The sequence below is a fragment of the Trichosurus vulpecula genome, chromosome 4 (genome assembly GCF_011100635.1).
Source record: "Trichosurus vulpecula isolate mTriVul1 chromosome 4, mTriVul1.pri, whole genome shotgun sequence".
Classification (NCBI taxonomy): Eukaryota; Metazoa; Chordata; class Mammalia; order Diprotodontia; family Phalangeridae; genus Trichosurus; species Trichosurus vulpecula.
The window spans coordinates 211,649,374-211,670,667 of NC_050576.1; the positions used below are offsets into that span (position 1 = coordinate 211,649,374).

Consider the following 21,294-nt stretch of genomic DNA (forward strand, 5'->3'; position numbering starts at 1 on the left):
AGGAGGGAGAAAGGGAGAGATCAGGGAATTGGATTTGCCCCAGTGCCTCCACGCTTTCTCTGCCCAATGTTGGCTAGTAAGAGCTCATTCCCCAATGGGGATGTGTTTTTTCCATCCCATGGAAGTAGAAATAGGAAAGTTCGTTTGCCATGTAACCAAGGTTTGTAAACTGAGTAACATACTGCAATCTGTAGTTCAGAAACACAAGAACTCCCCCTCAGGGTGACACCCACTGGAGTTAGACTGCATATTTTTTGGGTTCCTGCTTCTTTTCTCTTTTTATTACCAATCTTAGAATCCTAGAGTCATCAGATTTGAGGGATGAATGATTATCTGGGCCAACCTCTTCGTTTGACAGCAATCTCTTGATTCTTCTACTGTAAAATGAAGGGATTGGGCCAAATGATCTCTCAGTTTCCATCTGACAGTCCTGGCTGTCCAGGGTTATAGGAACAAGGCCTGGAGGGTTTATTGGTCTGATATATTTGCAGTGACTAAAGGAGTTAGTACAAGAGAGTGTATACCTGGCAGGTTTCCCAGGACTCCAATCCAGGTCACTTGGAGTTCATCTCCTTGTATATCCCTGTTTCCTCACATTCAAGAAAAATTATAATTCACTTAACTAGCTGTCCATGAGTAAAGGATGCTTAAAGTGGTACTCTATGCATGCCCAGACTCTGAATGTCATTGAGTGTTGGCACATTGTCTAAAGAAATATTCATAACATCCAGTGAATCCAGGAAACCACTCCTCTCCCCATAGCATTATGTTCAGCAGTTGGTCAACAAGCAATTATTAAGCACCTACTATGTACCAGGCACTGTGCTAAACAGTGGAACATCATTTTGCAAAACAATCATTAACAAGTTATAACAAAACCCTGCCTAACATCAGGCAGAGCTTTCATAACGTTTCCCTGACAACTGCCCATGCATAATAGTAATGTTCCTATGGACACTGCGGTCTTTCACCTGATGCCCTGCTTTCACAAAAATAACTAATAATATTAGGTGAGACGTGCCTATATTTTTGCCAGCCAGCTATAAATGACTCAGTTACCAAACTCCCTCTATCTACCCTTTACTTTCTACTTAAGAAGCCAAGAAACTACTGGATTTTTATTGTAACTGTCTTTTGTCTCATAGTACACATGGAAAAATCCCTTCGGTATCCCCATTTGCTCGTGCTGGAATAAAAATTCAAAAGTGAGATGAGAGGGACTGTTCCTCATAAAGAGAAGAATTTTCAGGGAACCATTCCTTTCCAAAGCTGTCTTTGTCCCTCTATTAGTTAGCCTGCCATCGATGCCATCAGAGTCCAGGGGCTTTCTTCCAACTTCTAGACAGTGCACGGACTTCTGCTCTGCTTGATTGTACTCACCCAGTTTTAAGAAGTACAGATCTATCCAATTTAATGGATTGTTTTGATGTGGCCATTTTGCTGCGCTACATTTGCACAGCCAGAACCTTAGAGTGGAGCCAATAATGATTGCGGATGTTTAGATAGTGCTTTAAAAGTTTATAAAGCACTTACTTCCCTCACCATCACTCTGTAAGGAAGGTAGGCTGTGTAAAAATTATTGTCCTCTTTCTTTATGTGGAGAAGGAGATTGAGCGACTACTCCTGAATAACTGAGCCCTTTCCCCAACAGCCGTAAAAGGGGTAGAGAACACAAAAAAAAAATGAGGTGTTAGGATTTTACTCCTTTCAGACTTTGAATGGTTCCATTCACAGCTTGTAAAAGGAGTAAAACCTTGAGTGGTTCAGACCCTAAGTGACATATTTGCAAATTTTAAAGGATTCATTCCTTTCACTCTTTTATGGGTCAGTGTACAGGAAATGTGAAGAAATGTTCACACATATTTGCTCCTTTAGGAGGTGCGAAGTTCCTGTCAACTTGGCGTTAATCAAGGTTCAGCCTTGCCCCTGGTGGCTTTTAAAAGCACAAGCAAGCTCTGAGAACAGAGGCTTCCTTGGCTGTAAAGAAGAGAGCTACCTAGAGGAAGAACTCAGCTTTTGAAAGGGAATCTTGTTTTTTGCCTTGTATCTTTTTGGGTAGAGGGGGAGGGAAGGAGATTTCTCTCCTTGCTCCATCTACAATGGCTCTTACATCAGAGCAACTCATAAAACCATCTCAGAGAATCCAGATGAACTCAAGAGAGGTGCAAGCCCCAGGAGATCAGCAGAGATATTACACCCTGGGGGAGTGTTCGATTAAGCTAGGTTAGGCTCAGATTCGGATTCACACTGGCAATAAGACACACTCCCAACAGAATAAAGTTTTTTATTGAAAGGCAGGGAAATGCTACATTGAACCCACAACCACATTAATCAACAATTCCTAACAAACACAGCGACAGAGACAAAGACACAGATGACGTAGATGCATCACCTATTAGGGGAACACCAGCACTTGATCCTCTCAAAGCTGAGGGGCTCCCAGTTTACACAGCTCAATCAGGGCCCCGAAAGGGAAGGTGGTCCCAGGCAAAGCGTCCTCCCCATAGGTGGGATCCCAATGTGCCTGTCCCACGTGGTGACTTTTGTAGTGTCCTGAACAAGGAAAACTTACTGCTAACTGTCCCGGATGTTCTCTGCCAGAGAGGGTAGCCACTCCCCTTGGGCTAGGTCTTCAAAAAGCAGTTTTAGGAATATTTCCTGTTCTTTGTTCAGGGCCTGTCAGTCTCCAAGCTGGAGAGGAATGTCTGAGGAGTGTATTCTTATTCTTTATTCAGGATCTATCAGTCTTCAAGCAGGAGAGTCTAAAGGTCTGCAAGGGGGAAGGGAGAGTTGGGCTTACACTGTAATATGGAGGATCTTCTATAATGATTTATCATTCAGGGAGCAACAGGAGGAAACCACAAGAAAAGTCATAGGGACCTACAGTGGGTGGCTATGGCCACCTGTGTTTCATTAAGGTGCTCATTAATACTAGTATATTGCATGTGTGTGCTTACTACCCTTCCCACTGATGCCATGTATTGTGAGAGAGTACACCCCAAGTTTCTGGTGTTAATATTGTGTTGCAAATATTCTTCCTATGCTTTTTCAGTAAATGCCTTTGTTAATTGTGCCAACTGGATGAATTAATGGTTGAATACACCAGTGGGGCCTATTTATATAGAGTACAGACCCACTGAGTAACTTGAATCTAGGGTAGTTTCTCCCTCCAACACAACCTGTGAGTGTGAGTTAGGTTTGCTGCATTTGAATGAGGATACAAACCTAGAAAAATGAAGCAACGTACCCAATGTCACATTCCTAATAATGTATGATGGACAGGTTTTGAACCAAGGCCTCTGGATGCCATGTCAAGAACTCTTTTAATCACTCCACACACTCCATTGCTTCTCCTAATATTACAAATGACAAAAAAAAAAAGCCCCCAGGTGATGAACTGACTGAGTGTGCCCTTTGAGATCAGATGTTACTGTCTAAGCCAATGAGTCTTCAGGAAGATTCTTCTATCACCTGGTTAATGGTTCTGCAGTATAGCAGATAGAAAGTTAGTTAGGAAGACCTAAGTTTGATTCCTGCTTCTAACAGTTCATAGCTATAGGACCACGGAAAAACTGCTTACCTTCCTTCAGCCTCAGTTTCCCCATTTATAAATTTAAAAAAATACCTTGAGTATCTACCCTCACAGGGTGATTGTGAGACTCAAAAGATGTAGCAGATGAAAAAAAAAATGCTTTTTTGAAAAGCTGTTATAGCAGCAGCATGACACAGTCAAGTTGGTCAGGTCAACAAGTATTAAGTGCTTACTATGCGCCACACGGGCAGCTAAGTGGCACAGTGGATAGAGTGCCAGGCTTGGAATCAGGAAGACTCATCTTCCTGAGTTCAAATTTGGCTTCGGACTCATATATGTGACCCTGGGCAAGTCGCTTAACCCTGTTCACCTCAACTTCCTCATCTGTAAATAAGCTGGAGAAGGAAATGGCAAACCATTCAAGTATCTTTGCCAAGAAAACCCTGAATGGGGTCACAAAGAGTTGGACACAACTAAAAATGACTGAAAAATGTGCCAAGCCCTGTGCTAAGCCTGAGAACACAAATATGAGCCAAAAGAAAGTTAATCCCTGCCCCCAAGGGGCTTACATTCTAATGGAGGAAAATAACATATAAAAGATAGCTAGAAAGAAGCAATGGGGTGGGGAATATAACCACATGAGGGCATGATGGGTATAGTAGAGAAATTCCAGAGAGCCAGGAGTGGAGCTCGGAGAAAAGATAAAGACCATTCTTAGAGGATAGATAGTGATCGGTGAGACCTGGATTTGAGGTGGGTCTCAGATGCTTACTAGCCATGTGACTAGCCTGGGTCAGTGACATGGCTTCTCTCATTCTTAGTTTCTACTCATGTAAAATAGAGATAATAACTGTAGGGGCAGCTAGGTGGTGCAGTGAGTAGAGCCCCGGCCCTGGAGTCAGGAGGACCTGAGTTCAAATACGGCCTCAGACACTTGACACACTTACTGGCTGTGTGACCTTGGGCAAGTCACTTAACCCCAATTGACCTGCCTTCCCCCCTCCAAAAACAAACAAAAAACCAATAACTGTAGCGCCCACTTCACCAGGTTGTTGGAAGGATTAAATGAGGTTTTATATAGATATACATATATACATACATATATATAATATATGATAACCCTCAAAACACTTCTATAAATGTCAATTAATAATAATCATACAAATACAACCCCCTTTACAAAGTGAGAGCAAATACAAATATGGCCTTATTCGACAAGCTCTTTGAGATTTGAGCTCAAAGGCAATTTCCATATAGGGCCCTTGAGTTTAGCACAGTACCGAACACAGTAAGAATTTAATAAATGCGTGAGAGAAACATGGGGAACTAATAGCAGGGGCCGAGCCAGTGCATGTGATAAGGAAGGTGATCCCTGATCATAACCATGATTTGGGCAAAATCTACACTTGGTTCCGATAGACTGAGGCCTAAGATGAGAGACGGTTCATACCCACCCCTGCCTTCACATCTCTTCTCTCTGGGCAGCTGAATGGATTGTAGATTATCTATTAACTAAACTACCTGCTTTCCTCTAGAGCTAAGGAAGCTTTAGTCTTTATCCTAATTGCATACTCTCTCTTCTAAGTCATTAAATGTTATGTTGATCAACAGAAATCCAAAACGTCTGTTGCATTTTTTTACTAAAAGATCATACATATAAATAGTGGGGGGGTGGGGCATGGGAGGACAGGGAAAGGGGAGAGGGAAAGGGGAGAGGAGGGAGGGGAAAGAGGAAGAGGGAGAAAGATAAGGGGAGTGGAAGTTGGCGTGGGAGAAGAGGAGAGAGGGGAAAGGAGAGAAGGAAAGAGAGAAAGCTAAGAGGAAGGGCAGAAGAGGGAGAAGGGGAGAGAACAGGAAGAGAGAGGGGGGAGAGGAGAAGTAAAAGTGGGAGAGAGAGTTGAAGTGAGAGGAAAGAGAAGGGAAGAAGGAGAAAGGGAGGGAGGTGGAGAGAACAGGGAGGGAGGAGGAAGAAAGTGAGAGAGGGAGAGAAAGAAAGAATCCCCCTGTTTTAGAGATGAGACGGTGCCAAGGAGGGGGACAGATTAGACTATAACAAGACTGGTGAAAAGTACCCAAAGTATCCAAACCCAGGATATTTCTAGAAACCTTCCTTTTCTTTATTTAATCAAAGGAAATCACACCAGAAGCAGTCTGCAAGTTTGGAAGTGAACAGCCACTTTTGGTCAGGCAGTTTGCTCCTTTCACAGGCTTCTTGCAGCATTCAAAAGAAAACCAAACCCTACAAGGGTCGTGGCATGCTGGGGAAGCTCTTATCCAAAGGAAGTGAAGGAAGGGCTCCTTCCACTGCACCAAGAGTAGCATTTGGAAGCTATCCTCAGTCAAGTTTCCAATCTAACATAGAGAAGTGGCTTAAGTCATTTTCTACCCAGAAAGGTGTAGGTTGGCCCGTCTCTCCCCTGAACAATTCCCTCCCCTCGCTCTGGCATTAGTACTGATGGCTTCTTTTTGCTTGGTTTGTTTGTTTTCCCAAACTCTGCCTTTCAAAAGCAACAAGGATTCAAACCAGCCCAGTTGCCTTAAAACAACCTTCAAAAATGCCCACCCAATACATTTCTTCTCACCCACTTTTTTCTAAGAGTCTATGGGTGTCAGCTTGGTTATTTCTTTCTCTGGAGATGGAGAGATGAGCTCTGGCACATCTCAGAGGCCGCAAAACTCTGGGCTCCATCCTTAGGCTCCCACTTACCCTCTGCTTCCTCCCCCTCCCTTTTGCTACTGTTCCAAACTACAGCTCCCACCCGTCCCCACACTCCAGCATCTGCTTGGTGCCTGGGGGTATTTTTCTCCTCTTGCCTTGCTAGCAGAAGTGTGACACCTCCCCAGAGGGAACCAAAGAGGAAATCTCTAAGCATTTGAGAGAAAGCCAATAGTAAATCTCCCAGCAAAAGTTTCAGCCAAGTCCAGATCCTCTGAAGAACATCTCAGGAAAATTAAGAAGAGTACAATATGAAATAAAGGCTTAAGAGAAATGAAAACAAACACCATAGAAGTCCCGCCTTCAGTCCAGGACTGCACCAGAAGACAAGGCAAAAACTACAATGGTCCAGATAGCAGCTAATGGTGTCAATTAACGGTTGTAGAAACTGGTGTGATATCCAGGGAGGGCTGGTCAAGGTTTCACCAAGAGGTAAAGTCCAAAGCCCCACACCTTCCTGTAGATGACTGAGTCAGGAGACCAAAACTGGGCTGCAGTCAGCAGTTAGGACTTGTAGAAAATGGGGCCTAAAGCCAATGTGATCAGGGGGTCAGGGGCTCCTCCAAAAGAAATAGTAATTGTGTCTATTGACTTTATGTTCCCTGCTTCCTCTGGAGCCAAGGAAACTTCAGTCTTTATTTTAAATGCACACTTTCTCTTCTAAGCCATTAAATGCGATATAACTATTGATCCTTGTAAACCCAAAATATCTGTCTTATTTTTGCTGAAATCTCATGGTGGGAAATGGGGGAGAGGAGAGAGAAGAAGTAGGGAGAGGAGCAGGCAGAAGGAGAGAGGGAGAGAAGAGGAAAGAAAGATGACTGTAATAGAGAGCAGAGGCAGGTCCCAGCTCTGGGTTCAGCTCTCAGTCCTAAAACAGTACTGCTAAAGGAATCAAGGCCTGACCTCTGATAACTTATAAGTCAGGAACCATACAGTAAGGAAAGTAACCAGGATGCAGCCATCTCATCTGAAATTTCCGCAGGGTGGTGGCATCTAGACTAGTAGCTTGCCTAAAAGTTTTCCCAAAGAGTTAAAACAAGAGCTTAAAAATGGAAAATAATCAAAAAGCTTGGAAAAGAAATAATCAAATTGTGACAACCCTAAAAAAGGGGATAGGCAGAATTTAGTAATTCAAAGAGAAAACAAGAAATGAAGCATCTACTATGAAAAACAACTGACCTAGAAAATGGGATGAGAGATCATTTGAAAATCATTAGAATCCCTGAAAATCATGACCAAACAATAAACCCAAGTGTTCTGATTGTTCAGTCATGTCTGACTCTTCATGACTCCATTTAGGGTTTTCTTGGTAAAGATACTGCAGTGGTTTGCCATTTCCTTCTCCAGCTCATTTTACAGATGAGGAAACTGAGGAAAATAGGGTTTAGTGACTCACCCGGGGTGACAGAGCTCCTAAGTGTTTGAGGCCAGATTTGAAGTCAGGGCTTCCTGACTCCGGGCCCAGTGGTCTATCCACTGTACCACCTGGCTTCTCTGTTCCTCAAACAAGACACCCCTGAGTAGCCTGACTCCATACATTTCACTGGCCCCAGAAATTTCCTCATTCTGGAAGATCACTTCATCCCTGGAACTCACACTGCCAAATTACATCTGCCCCTGGGCCCCCTGCCTCTGATTGGACACATTAATTATTCATGGTTAGGCAATGCCAATGTAATAAAAGTTATACTTCCTAAATTAGTTTGCAGACTTAGTACCATATGAATCAAATTACCAAGGGGTAAATTTATAGAACTAAAAAGATAATAATCTGAAGGAACAAAAGATCGAGAATCTCCAGGGAAATATTTTTTTAAAGCAGGCATGAAGAGGCCCTTGCTGTATCAGCTTAAACTATACTACAAAAAAGTAATTATCAAAAACTATTTGGTACTAGTTAAAAAAACAGAAAAGTTGATCATTAAAACAACTTATGTGCACAAGACTCAAAAGCAATTGAACATAATAGTGTCTAGATTTGGTGAATGTAAGGACACCAACTACAAGGATAAGGACTCAATTTTTGACAAAAACTACTGAGAAAACTGGAAAGAAGTCCAGCAGATATTAGGTTTAGACCAACATTTCACACCATATACCACAATAAGCTCTAAATGGAAATATGACTTGAATATAAAAGGTGTTATCATAAACATATTAGAGAGGGGAAGGAGATAACTTCCACAACTACATCTAGGGGAGAGAATTAACTAGAGGCATAGAGGTGATTATAGAAAATAAAATGAATAACTGGAAAAGCTTTTTCATAAGTGTAAATTCTGCAGCCCAGGGAGCTGGGGGAGAGGAGAAATCTTCTGCCCCTAAGGGGACCCCAATTTTGGGCTTATAAAACAAGGTTCATGTCTTTGATCCTATGGGATCAAGCTCTTCTTTCACTCTCTGGCTTATTATATCTTTAACCAAGAAGGCCCCGAGGAAAGTCTTTTAAAGCTTAGATTTAGCTCATGTCTCCCCAGAAAGGATTAACTGGATCTCTTCTAAAAAGGTACTAGATACACAAAGTAGATTGGGCCTGGGACAGCTATTCATTTCCTTTGCCACAAAAGAATTGCTTTAAACACAAAAGACTCATAGCATATATAGACAAATATTTAAAATATGAAATAGTAACCCATGATGAGTATTATACTCTTCTGGGAAGTTGATACTTAAAATATTGCAGTGTTCCGGGAGGACTAGCACCTCTGGTGTGAGGGCTTGCTGAGCCTTCTTCAGGGCTGCTCATCCACCTTGGTTGACCACCTGTGGCTCCAAGAAGCTATAGCATGGGCAGAGGTCACATGGCAGTAAATCGTCCCAAGCAGATGGGTTAAACCAGGTTGAGGGTAACCAACAGTTGGTGAGTTAGGGGCATGTCTAACCCAAACATGTGTAGACTTGGCAGAATGGGCAGATAAGAACAATCTGTTCCAAAGTGCACGAAGGCAGTTGAAGCAGGAACTGTAGGATGCTTAGGGCTTGGTCGGACATCGAAGGTGCCATTGCCAGGTGTGCTGACTTTTGTGTTGCCACTCAATTTCGATGACTCTGGAAGAGAGAGTAAGGCAGACCATTTCCTGCAACTCTGCCTCGCTTAAATACAACTCACATGCAAGTCAAGACATCGCCCCCGTAATGTCATTGGTCCTCTTCGAAATAGGGACGAACAACAACTTAAAATACGAACTACTGTGGAACTATTGAACAAGTATTTCACCTTCACCTCAGAGCCTCACTGAGAAACAACTCACTTATGCCCCATATATTCTGGCCAGCCATATATGTACGGCTCAGACTTTTCCTTCTAATAGTCATCATGTTCTCCTTTTAGAAGATTGGGTGGTATGATGAGAGGAACATTAACCAGTGTCCCCTGACATATAGATCAGGCTAGCTCTTTTCCAAACCAAGCTCCTTCCCTTGGTTTCTACTTTTACTTCACTAGGAGGAGAATGGGTGAGCTATGATATCTAATGTCTTCAACTTCAAAAAATTGGAGCCACAGTTAACTACTTCCTTTTTGTTAGAAAAATACATTAGGTGTCACTAACAAGTAACATACTTTACTTGTATACTTAGCTAGTATCTTCCTCCAAGTCTTGGATAGATGATTAGAGTTTAGGGGGGAAAATGGGAACCTTAATGAGTAGAAGGGAAAATCAACCATCTTCTGCTTCACCCTCTTGGTTTTCCTGCCAACAATGTTAATAAGGTTACACGTCTTTTCCAACACAGAATGGGTAATTACTCCCATTTTATACAGTTTATTGCTGACAAGTTTTTACATTTTTTTTACATTTTTTTGGAGGAGGGAAGGCAGGGCAATTGGGGTTAAGTAACTTGCCCAAGGTCACACAACTAGTAAGTGTGTCAAGTATCCAAGGCCACATTTGAATTCAGGTCCTCCTGGTGCTTTACTCACTATGCCACCTAGCTGCCCCCAACACATTTGTAGTACATATCTAATTTTATTCCCCAACATCAAAGGTAAGTATAATGACCTTCTCCCCCCTCCATTTTACATATGGTGAAACCGAGGCCCTGGTGAAAAATTCTGACTCAAAGAACAGTCACTGGGGCCACAAGATCTCTATGGATAATCTCATCTTTACTCCAGGTCCGGATGAAAACCAAATAATTCATCACCTCTTCTTTCTTCTTCTGCTTCCTGATATCCTTCTCATCCTCTCTTGCAGGTATTGTTAGGGCTTCCAGTGTGTTCCCTATCCTCAGCACCGTCTTCCTTTTGCTGGGAGGTCTATGCATTGGTGCCGGGAGGATTTACAGCAGCAAGAACAACATCATCCTTAGTGCGGGGATCCTATTCGTTGCCGCAGGTAAATATATTCTCTCCATCTGTTCCTTTTCCCCACCGGGAGAAAGCTGGGAAAGTACAGGGACAGACAGAGCCAACCTTGCACCTTTTGGTGTCTTCTCAGCTCACTTGGCTAAAACACCTTTCTGTATTGAATACTTCCATAGTGTTCCCCACCCCATTCTACCCTGCCCCCCTCCAGCACAGATTCCCATGAAAACCTAACAGAAAAAAAATCATAACACCACTCAAACACATTCCCATCTATTACAGGTGTTGTTAGTCCCAGCTTATCAGCTCCACGGCATTGGGGAAAATCCTTTTCTCTTCTTAGAACTGTTTCCTCATTGAAGAAGCTGGACTTGTATGAGTTCTGAGTTCCCTTCCAGCACTAACATTCTAACATTCTGCATTTTAACATCCAGGTTCCAACATATCTTTCTGGGTTTATTACTCTTCTTCACACACTGAACTACTTGCCGTTCCCAAAACACAACATTCCATTTCTCCATGCTCCTTCCTTCCCATTTCCTCTTAGAATCCCTAATTTCTCTCTAGGTACAGGTCCTATCTGTCTGCTCCCTCCCTTCACCTCTCTCCCTCATTGCCGGAAACCACTTCGCATATTTTTTTACTTACTTATTTCTATACATATCTCCCTCAATATAATGTAAGCTCCTTTCTTTAGGCTAGAGTTGTCATCTTTATATCTGCAGAACCTAACAGAGTGCCTGGGACACACTTGGCACTTAAGAAATGTTTGTTGAATTAATAAATATATTCTGAAGGCCCCTCTCGTATTCTATGATTCTATTCTATCTCACTGAACTTCATAACTCTTCTAGTCAAGATATAAAAAAGTATTAATTAAGTGCTCAAAAAGACTCACTGGATGAATAAAATGACTCCTCATTCATCAGGGAATAAGACCCAGAGAGTTGAAATGATTTACCAAGATCTCAAGGCTGGTTAGGGGATGAACCAGTACTATACCCATCTCCTGACTTTCGGATCCATATCCCTTCCCCTAAACCACACTACACTCAGAGAGTCCTTCCATCCTATAATTTCAGTGTTATTTGTGGATAGATCTTGGATGGTGGGTTGGAGGTAGGGTTTGGGTGGGGAAGGAGAGAAGAAAAATCAACGTTCAATCGTGTCCTTTAGAAAGCTTTAATTCTTCTCCCTTTCTCACAAATGGATGGTAGCTTCTCAGGAGCACCATTCTTCCTCACCCTTCCCTACATCTACTCTCCTGTCCCCTCTCCCTATGACCCAAAGCAATACATGGACAAAGGTATATTGTCAGGATTGAGGAATGTAGTCACCACTGAGTAACACAACCAAGGTTGGAGCTATAGAATCTTTTGTACAAAGAGAAAGTCTTTAGTTTGCGTACAGGAATGTGTGGTCAATGTCAACAATATGATTAGTGTTAGGGAGTTTAATCAGGGACAGAAATGTGGTCTGGGTTGATGAAAAGGGAAGTGATTAGTCATGGTGTAGTAGATAGAGAGCAAGCCTCAGGGCCAGGAACACATGGATTCAAATCCTACTTCTGATGTTCTCAAGCAAGTGAAGCAAGACTATCGAAGTCTCAGTTTCCCGAGTTTCCTCATCTGGAAGATCAGGAGAATGATATATATATATACATATACATATACACACACACACACACACACACACACATATATATGTGTGTATATATATGTATATGTATATATATACACATACACACACTATATATATACATAATGTATATATGTGTATACATGTATATCTTATACTTATATATGTATATTATATATACATGTATATGTAAATATACATGTATGTGTATATGTATATACATATATTATTAGGGCAAAATAGCTAGTGGGGATGCTGAAATTATATGAAGTTTAAATTAGGCATGGATGCTAGCTTTATGGAACTAATAGTCTCATAAGGAATATCACACATATATAAATAACTATAATCCAAAATAAACCATAAGTGTGTAAGAGCAAAGCACTATGTAAATCTAAAGGGGGACAGGTCATTATTTATCAGAAAGATACAGAAAAGTTTCATGGAGGAGTTGGGCTTTAAACAGGTGGTGGGAAGGGGTGAGAGCAGGTAAAAGTCATGATGATGGTGAATGAGATTGGGAAAAGACCGTGAGGAGAGAGAGAGAGAAAAAAAAAGGAATGAGGACAACACCTTACAGTGAGAACACCCACTGTAAAGAACCAAAAAAAAAATGTTGAGGAGCTACAGCTGGAGACACTTGAAAGATGGATCAATTAGAGAGGCAGAAGGAGATCTTGGAAGTAGGTAGTTAGTGTCCCTTTAGGAAACAGAGGTGAGGTTATCAGAGACGGTTTCAACAGTGCCAATTGTTGCATAGAGATCAGAAAGGACAAGGCTAGGGAAAACAGCCACTGTATTTAGTGATGAGATGACCTCTAAGAGAGCAGTGTACATAAAGTGATCGAGATAAAAGCTAGATTTAAAGGCATTCAGGAGAGAGTAGGTGATAAGGAAGTAAAGACATCAGGTATAGACAGCTTGAGTATCTAAAAGTAAAGCAGGAGGATTGCCAAATAGCAGTAATGATCCACCTGAAAATGCTGTAAAAAATTTAGAGCTTGTGGCTTCTCCCAGCTCTAAGGCTCAACCCAGGAGTAGATATGGAGGCATCAAATGAAAATGAGGCTCAAGTATTAATAGGTCAAGAGAATGGTTGGGAGGTCATGAGTAAGAGATTCTAAAGAATCATTAAAATAACAGACCATAGAACCATAGCTGAATTTAGAGTCAAGAAAAACCAGAGTGGGGGAAATGGATTAAATGAAGGGAAGGATCAAATGATGAACAGATAGGATGAGAGCAGAGGACAGATTGAGGATTAGTATAGGAGATTAGCATTAGAGAATAGCATTTCCAAGCTCAGGACCTTGAAGGTAACAGGGTTCAAAGAGATGATGAGGTCCAAGATATATAGCCCATCTTTCCACTTTTATCCAGGGTAAAATGACAGATTCTAGGTATGCTAGTGTGGGATATGGGAACAAAACTGGACAAGTTCATGCATATGGTCAAGAAACATGGTGGTACCCTTTGATAGACACCTGTGTAGTTAGGATGGAGAAATGTAGCCTAGGAAGGAGGATTTAGCTCAGGAACCAGACCAAAGAATGGCATGACCAGAGAGATGGGGACCAATCAGGAGGTTAATAAGGAATGTCCTTGGAAATTTGAAATATATGATGGAACATTTAATCTAGAAAGAACTTTGCAAGTCATTAAGGACTCATTTTATAGGTAAGGAAACTGAGACCCAAAGAGGAAAAGAGACTTATCTTCCCTCCCCCATCTCCAAGATCACACAGGGTGTTAGTAACAGAAGAAGGACAATAATACGGGTATCCAAGACTCTCAGTGGTTTAGCAAGCAAATATGACATGTTGAATAAGGAGGTAAGAAGGAGGAGGAAGGGGGGACAAGGAATCACTGAAAGACAAACTATGTCTATGTTGGAAATTGTGGAACATGCCAAAAAGACAGAATGTTGAAATCTAGGCTTCCTCTGGCTAGTGTAGAACCTCTGTTTGCTTCATCCAAATGATCCCCCGCTCATCACTTCCCAAGCCATCTTAATGATCCAGCTATTTGGCATTCTTCCTTTCTTCTTTCCCTTTCAGGTCTGAGTAACATCATTGGAATCATCGTTTATATCTCCAGCAATGCAGGCGACCCAAGTGACAAGAGAGATGAAGACAAAAAAAACCATTACAACTATGGTTGGTCTTTTTACTTTGGCGCTCTGTCTTTTATTGTGGCTGAGACCATAGGCGTCCTGGCTGTAAACATTTACATTGAGAAAAATAAAGAGTTAAGATTTAAGACCAAACGGGAGTTCCTAAAGACTTCTTCCTCTTCCCCTTATGCCAGAATGCCAAGTTACAGGTATAGAAGGAGGAGGTCCAGGTCTAGTTCCCAGTCCACGGAGGCTTCTCCTTCCAGGGATGTCTCTCCTGTCAGCATGAAGATCTCAAGTTCCATCCCCATGGGGGAGATCTCCATGTACACCCTATCCAGGGAACCCCTGAAAGTGACCACAGCAGCAAGCTACAATCCAGAGCAAGAGGCTGGCTTCCTCCAGGTTCACAACTTCCTGCAGAAAGAGCTGAAGGAAGGATTTCACGTCAGCATGATTAATCGGCGGACCACGCCTGTGTGAGGAGAGGGCAGGATCTCCTTCCCCTTAAAAATAATTCTCATCTCCTTACTACAATGGATCTTTTGATGAAACAAGAAGATCCTTAAAAGAACAAACAGACCAAAAGAGAAAAAAGAAAAAAAGAAAAAAAACTCAACATGAAACAAAAAATTTTCCCTGATCTCCAAAACACATCAAGTGCTGGTTTTTACTAATAAGGACCTGGGGATATTGGAATATGAACAGCAGCCAGAAGCTGAAGGCTGACTTTAAGCAAGGAGGTTGTTCAAATGCCTTAAGGTTTAGTCAGCCTCAGAAGAAGGCAAAAGTGCTTACCTGAGCCTTCTGGGGTAACTCAGTCTTATTGATGCTGGAACACAAAATTGAGCCATTATCTCCTTTTGAAAACATAACTTTACAGAAGAATGGGATTTCCATGGACTTATACTTCATAGCGCCCAGAACCACTGGAAAGCCTCCACTTTACACAACGGAGGGCTATTGTGGAGATCACTGCTGCTCCTCAGAACAGTGTTTCACTTGCTTTCTGTGATGGAGAAGAGGAAACCAAAGCTGCTCTCTCAATCCCTCTCTCTCTCTCTCTTTCTCTCTCTCTCTCTCTCTCTCTCACAAGCGGACTTGGGTTGAAAACTTTTGAGCAGAGGACAAAAGAACAGCACCAAGCTAGTACTTCCAGAATGCCTGTGGCTGGGGCACTAGCTCCATTAACAGAAGTTAGGGAAGATGGAGAGCTGGCCTGGAATTCCACAGGCACTGAGTGACTGAGTTTGGAGACCTAGACAAGTTAAGGAGAGCAATGGACTGGGCAACCAGAAAGGAAATAAGCAAGTAGATGTTTGAATGGAAATATTCCAAGCAGCCTTTGCCAAGGTGACTTCAGGCCTCAGTTTGGGGACATGGCTATAGATGGAAAGAGCTATCCAGACAAAAAGTGAAAGAAAGAACATGGGGCAGGATCATGGATCCTGCCCGTTTGCCTCTCTCTGCAGGCCAAGGCAGAGCTAATCTTAGTGGATGTCTGCAGTGCTTCTCTTTGGAGCTAGCCAGTGTTTGGCATAGAGAATGTTTGTCCAGATATGTGAACTTAGAGTTAATATATTAATGATGCTATGAGAAATACAGAGAACACAAACACACTCAGTAGGTTTATTAAATGTGTTTTATTACAAATATATGCCAGGGGAACAAGTCATGTCCATTCCTTTTTTTGTATCCCCAGCATCTAGCACGGTGCCTGGTACACAGTCGGCACTTAATAAATGCTTGTTGATTGATTGGTTCTTTCCCTTTAAAAATTCACATCATTATAATCTATTTTGTTAAACTCTGAGAGGATTGAATGGAGGAAGTTTAGATAAATGGGCAGAAATACTCATTGTTTCTGACTATAAAAATTTTTTAAAAACTTAATACTTTATTTTATTTTTCAGAATACAACCAAGGTGGGGGAACACATTCATACAACCTTTACTTTTCCTAATTCCTCTTGTTTTCCCTTGAAGGAAGAGGGAAAAGTAGAGTATGTCCAAGTTCACAAGAAAGACACGGACCTTTACCCCTTTTTATATAAACACGCCTTTGTGCTTTCTAAAAATAAATTATTTCCTACTTTTTTGAGACAATACAACCTGATCTGCCATCTCTGAACACAGTAGGTGGGCTTCAAAACATCCATCAAATTCTTACCTCAGCTACTGGCTCACAACTCCCAGTGACTAATGGCTCAGCTCCCTGGGAGTAAGGAGGCACCGAATTTGGTCCATTCTGTCTCATTATGACATCACACTCACATCCTCCTCCTTTGCACCTGCTAGAGTAAGTCCCTTTCTAGGTGCAATTCCTCCAGCTGAGTGTTCCCTGTGTTAGTAAGATAAACAGTAGATACTAGTTTCCCCTCTGTGTTTTGCTGTAATGCTTTCCTTCCAAGCTGAAGTTGGCATTTGTATGATACTATCTCTGACCGTTAGCTGCAACGAAAAAAGAAGGGCAAGGGTTTTGTCTTGAAAAAACCTTTTCTCAGCTGTTGGGCCAACTTCACCAACACCACCTTATCCGGGTCAGATCGGGATCCTCTCTGCCTGGAATCCAGCTCTGATCTGTGGACCCTCACCCTCTATCAACGTCCCCATGCTTCTGCTCCGAGGTCAAGAGAGCCAGGCTGCCCTGCCATTGTTCTAGATTGGTCATCTCCAAATTCTCTGCTTTGAAGCAGCTAAAAAGTTATGGAAGAAGCTCTACCCCTTTGCACAGTCCCAGGCAAAGAAAACGTGCCCGGCTGATGGGGATGAAGGGGTAGAGTGAAGGGCTGAGAAAGAGAAGGACAATGATAGACAGCCAAAGATGCTCTGACCCTTTGGCCCTCAGATGTCCTTACCTCGAGCGCCCTCCTTTCCTACCCATCTCTAAGGCATGACCCGTCTCTTGCCGCTAACCCCTTCCTTGCTGGATTTTTGTCTAGGCTCAGTAGGTGGCCCCCAGCAAGGGAGGAGAGCTGGTTCCCTCTTCCTTGTTAGTCTGGGCTCCCCTGGGGGAGACAGAGTAGACAGTGGTGCTCTAACCCTCTCGGAGGGGGAGACTTGTTTTTCCTCATCCTCCCTCCCTTCTGACCCTCTTATCAACTCATGTGCGTTCTACCCATTTAGCACCATGTGAATCTTGTATCTACTATTGTTTCCCAGTTGTTGGTTTTGTCTTTTTAAAAATAATAATAAAAAACATTTTTCAAATGTTTTCTTTCTGGTGTGGAAACAAAAACTCAAGTGGTGATGGGTAAGATAATCCCCTACAACTAGAAGGAGCCCTTACCTCTCTGGGGGAAATGGGAAAACTGGGTAGGAGAGGCAGAGGGTGAGGATCGGATTTATTTACTAAGGTAGGCAGGTGAAAATGTGGATAAAGCCAAAAACTAGGAATCAGGACAGGCCTAAGAGCAAAATCAAGCTGTATGACTCTGCCTTAATTTTTTTTACCTGTAAAGTGGGGATCTAGAGTGCCAGGCCTGGACTCAGGAAGATCCATCTTCCTGACCTCAGACACTTATTAGCTGTGTGACCCCGGGCCAGTCACTTAACCTCATTTGCCTCAGTTTCCTCATCTGTCAAATGGGCTGGAGAAGGACATGGCAAACTACTCCAGTGCCTTTGCTAAGAAAACCCCAAATAGGGTCACGACAAAATGAGGATAGTGATAGCACTTACCTTCCAGGGTTGTTGTGAGGATGAGATATTTATACAGTGCTTCGCACAGTGCCTGACACGTAGTGGTAGCCACTTAACAAATGCTTGTTTAAAAAAATTCTTCACCTCTCTCAGCCTCATTTTTCCTCATTTGTAAAATGGGAATCGTAGTAGCATCCAGCTCAAAGGGTTATTGTCAGCATCAAACGAGATCGTACGTATAATATACCTTGCAAAACAACCTAAAAGTGCTCTAAAAATGCTAGCTATTATTCACTCAATAAGTATTTGTTTAGTAAGGGCTAGTGTGCTAGGCAGGGCAATAGGAACCAAGGATGCAAAGGCTAGGGGGCAACTAGGTGGTGCAGTGAGCAGAGCACCAGTCTTGGAGTCAGGAGGACCTGAATTTAAACCTGACATCAGGCATTGATACACTTACTAGTTGTGTGACCTTGGGCAAGTCACTTAACCCCAATTGCCCTACCTTCCTCCCTCCAAGAAAAAGAAAAAAAGAACGAATGCAAAGGCTAGAGTAAAACAGTCCTTGTTCTTGAGGAGCTAATATTCTAACGGAGGCAAACTATAGATACACAAGTAATAAAATGAAAAATCTATTCCAAGCAAATTCAAAGGCAGGAAAGGGTCTCATTGTGACTGGTGGATCAAGAAAGGGCTCAGGCAGGAGACTGCGCTTGAGCTAACCCTTTCTTGTAGGAGGCTGGGGATTTGAGGAGACACTATGAGTGAAAGCAAAGAGACTAGAAAGAGCAGCCGGTGGAAGGGACCGGTCTGTTTGTATCACAGATTACTTTCTGGGAAGTACAACAGATCTGGCTGGGAAGGTAGACTAGGGCTAGATTCGTATAGATCAATGCTAAAAGATAGAGGCAGCTAGATGGTAGAGCACCAGGCCTGGAGTGAGGAAGATGGTTCAAATCTGACCTCAGACATGTATTAGCTGTGTGACTCTGGGCAACTCACTTAACCCTGTTTGCCTCAGTTTCCTTGTCTGTAAAATGAGCTGGAGAAGGAAATGGCAAACCACTCCAGCATCTCTGCCAAGAAAACCCCAAATGGGGTCACAAAGAGTTGGATGTGACTGAAACGACTAATCAACAGCAACAAACAACTTGTGTAATCATGTCACTTCAACTCAAGATGGCAGCTGTAAGCCAGAGATTTTCAAGATGGTGGGATGGTTAGAGTGACTCCATCTTAAAGATCTGTGCATTCAGTTTTCTTCCCAGGATATACAATCCTCTCTGTATTTTTTACTCATTTGTCAATAATTTACAAGGACTTCCTTTTCATATCCTTTGACTGTTTGTCTGTTGGGGAATGACTGTTCTTATGTATTTGAGTCAGTAATCTATATATCTTAGAAATCAGACTTTTATCAATGAAATAAAAGATGCTAAAGCTATAGCTTTGGGGATAAAAGTTTCTTCGTCATATGAGACTGCATGCCCCATTGTCAAATGACAGAATGATCATAGCTAGCATTTATATACCACGTTAAGGTTCCCACAACACTTTGCATACATTATTTCATTTGATCCTGGCAACAACCGTATGAGGTAGATGCGATTGTTATCCCCATTTTACCAATGAGGAAACTGGGGCTGAGATAGTTGAAGTGACCTATCCATGGCTATACAGCTACAAAGTGACTGAGACAGGATTCAATTCAGGCCATCCTGACTGTCAAGTCCAGCTCTGTATCCAGGGTACCACCTCACTGCTACATCTAGTCACTCAGAGGGAGTGGATGAGTGAGGCTAGGAGCCCTCTAGTGCCAAACACCAGTAACTGCAGCTTCTCCAGAGAGATACTGAAGCACTCCACCTCCCATCATAGCAAGCCTCAGTGTTCCAGAGCTGACAGCCCCAAGGTTCCCTTCAGTTAAAATAGCTACTTTGTGCTTGTAGATTCAAGTCTTGTGGGGTCTCATGATGTCTAGAATATGATCACTAAAGCATCAATCGAGGGCTGGAAGGGACCTCAGACACTAACAAGCCCCATTCTTATTTTATAAATGAAGAAACTGAAAACCAGAGAGTTGAAGTGACTTGACTAAACAAGTTGTTTGCTGTTGTTGATTAGTCGTTTCAGTCATGTCCAATTCTTCATGATTCTATTTGGAGTTTTCTGAGCAAAAAACCACTGGAGTGGTTTGCCATTTCTTTCTCTAACTCTTCTTACAGGTGAGAAAGCTGAGGTAAACAGGGTTACGTGACTTGCCCAGGGTCACACAGCTAGCAAGTGTCTGAAGCCAAATATGAATTCTGGAAGATGAATCTTCCTGGCTCCAGGTTTGACACTAGTAAGCCTCAAAGGAAGGATTTGAACTCAGGCATCCTGACCCCAAAGCCAGTTCTTTTCCCCTAGAACATACTGCTTCCCTAACAGAGGCTTACATGTATGCTGGAAAGTTATCAGATAGTGACTATATCATTGGTTTTCTAGCCCTATCTCAGCCTAAGTATGGAGGAAAAATGATAGATAGATAGATAGATAGATAGATAGATAGATAATCTTTCCTCCCTCCATTGGACCCTAATTACCTCCTCCCTCAATCTTGTTCCATGTATGCAATAAACTGACAAGCTTAGGTTAATGGCCATTTAGTTTCTGTGAATAACAGGTTAAATAACATAGAAATGAAAGCAAGTCAGCTTCTTTAGTTAGTGACCAAGAAGGGACAAAGTCTGTTTTTCTGTCTCCCATGTTTCCATGAAAATTATAGGGAAATTCAGGAAGTAAATGATTAACTGGCAAAAAATGGCTTTACCTATTGGAGGGCCAGAGTGAGAAAAAGAAACAATGCATGAAGCTGGTTACTGTTTTTCCCCAGCCCTTGAGTCTGCTGGTCATTGTCACCTGTCAATTTGAACCTAATCACTGGCTTACTCCACTCACTTTGAGACAATCAAACCTCCAAGAACTTTCTCCTTGGCGCTCCTTGCCCTTGCATCCTGCCCAGCTGGGAAGCACCCATTCCCTCAAGGCTCTATCACATGCCACCATGCAGCCTGGAGTTCAGCCCACTAGAAAGACTTGCCAGGCCCTGCCTCGCCCATTCCCTAGGGTATCTCCTGTTACTAGATTAGTGGCTACAGAAGTCCAGTTGTATTTGCCTCTCTTATAGTGGATGGAGCCACTGGTAAACCAAGCAAAATGGCGTATTTCAGGAAACAAGAATATAGGTGGGGGTTCCACTGGGCCAGTAGAGAAGTCAGGCTTCTAGAACTTAAAATGGAGGTCATAGTCTCTGGCACAGTCTCCACCTAATTGTGAAGGAACCCAGGCTAGATTGATTTTGAATGG

General features: G+C 42.5%; 1 protein-coding gene across 1 annotated transcript in view; it reads left to right on the forward strand.

Annotated features, from left to right (window-relative positions):
- Positions 1 to 17,521, forward strand: part of CACNG4 (calcium voltage-gated channel auxiliary subunit gamma 4) — a 46,192-nt gene extending 28,671 nt beyond the window's left edge. The window contains exons 3-4 of the mRNA XM_036755656.1: positions 10,448 to 10,588; positions 14,253 to 17,521. Coding sequence (XP_036611551.1) covers positions 10,448 to 10,588; positions 14,253 to 14,791 — 680 coding nt within the window. The 3' untranslated portion in view covers positions 14,792 to 17,521. The remainder of the gene's footprint in view (positions 1 to 10,447; positions 10,589 to 14,252) is intronic.
- Positions 17,522 to 21,294: the final 3,773 nt, after the last annotated feature.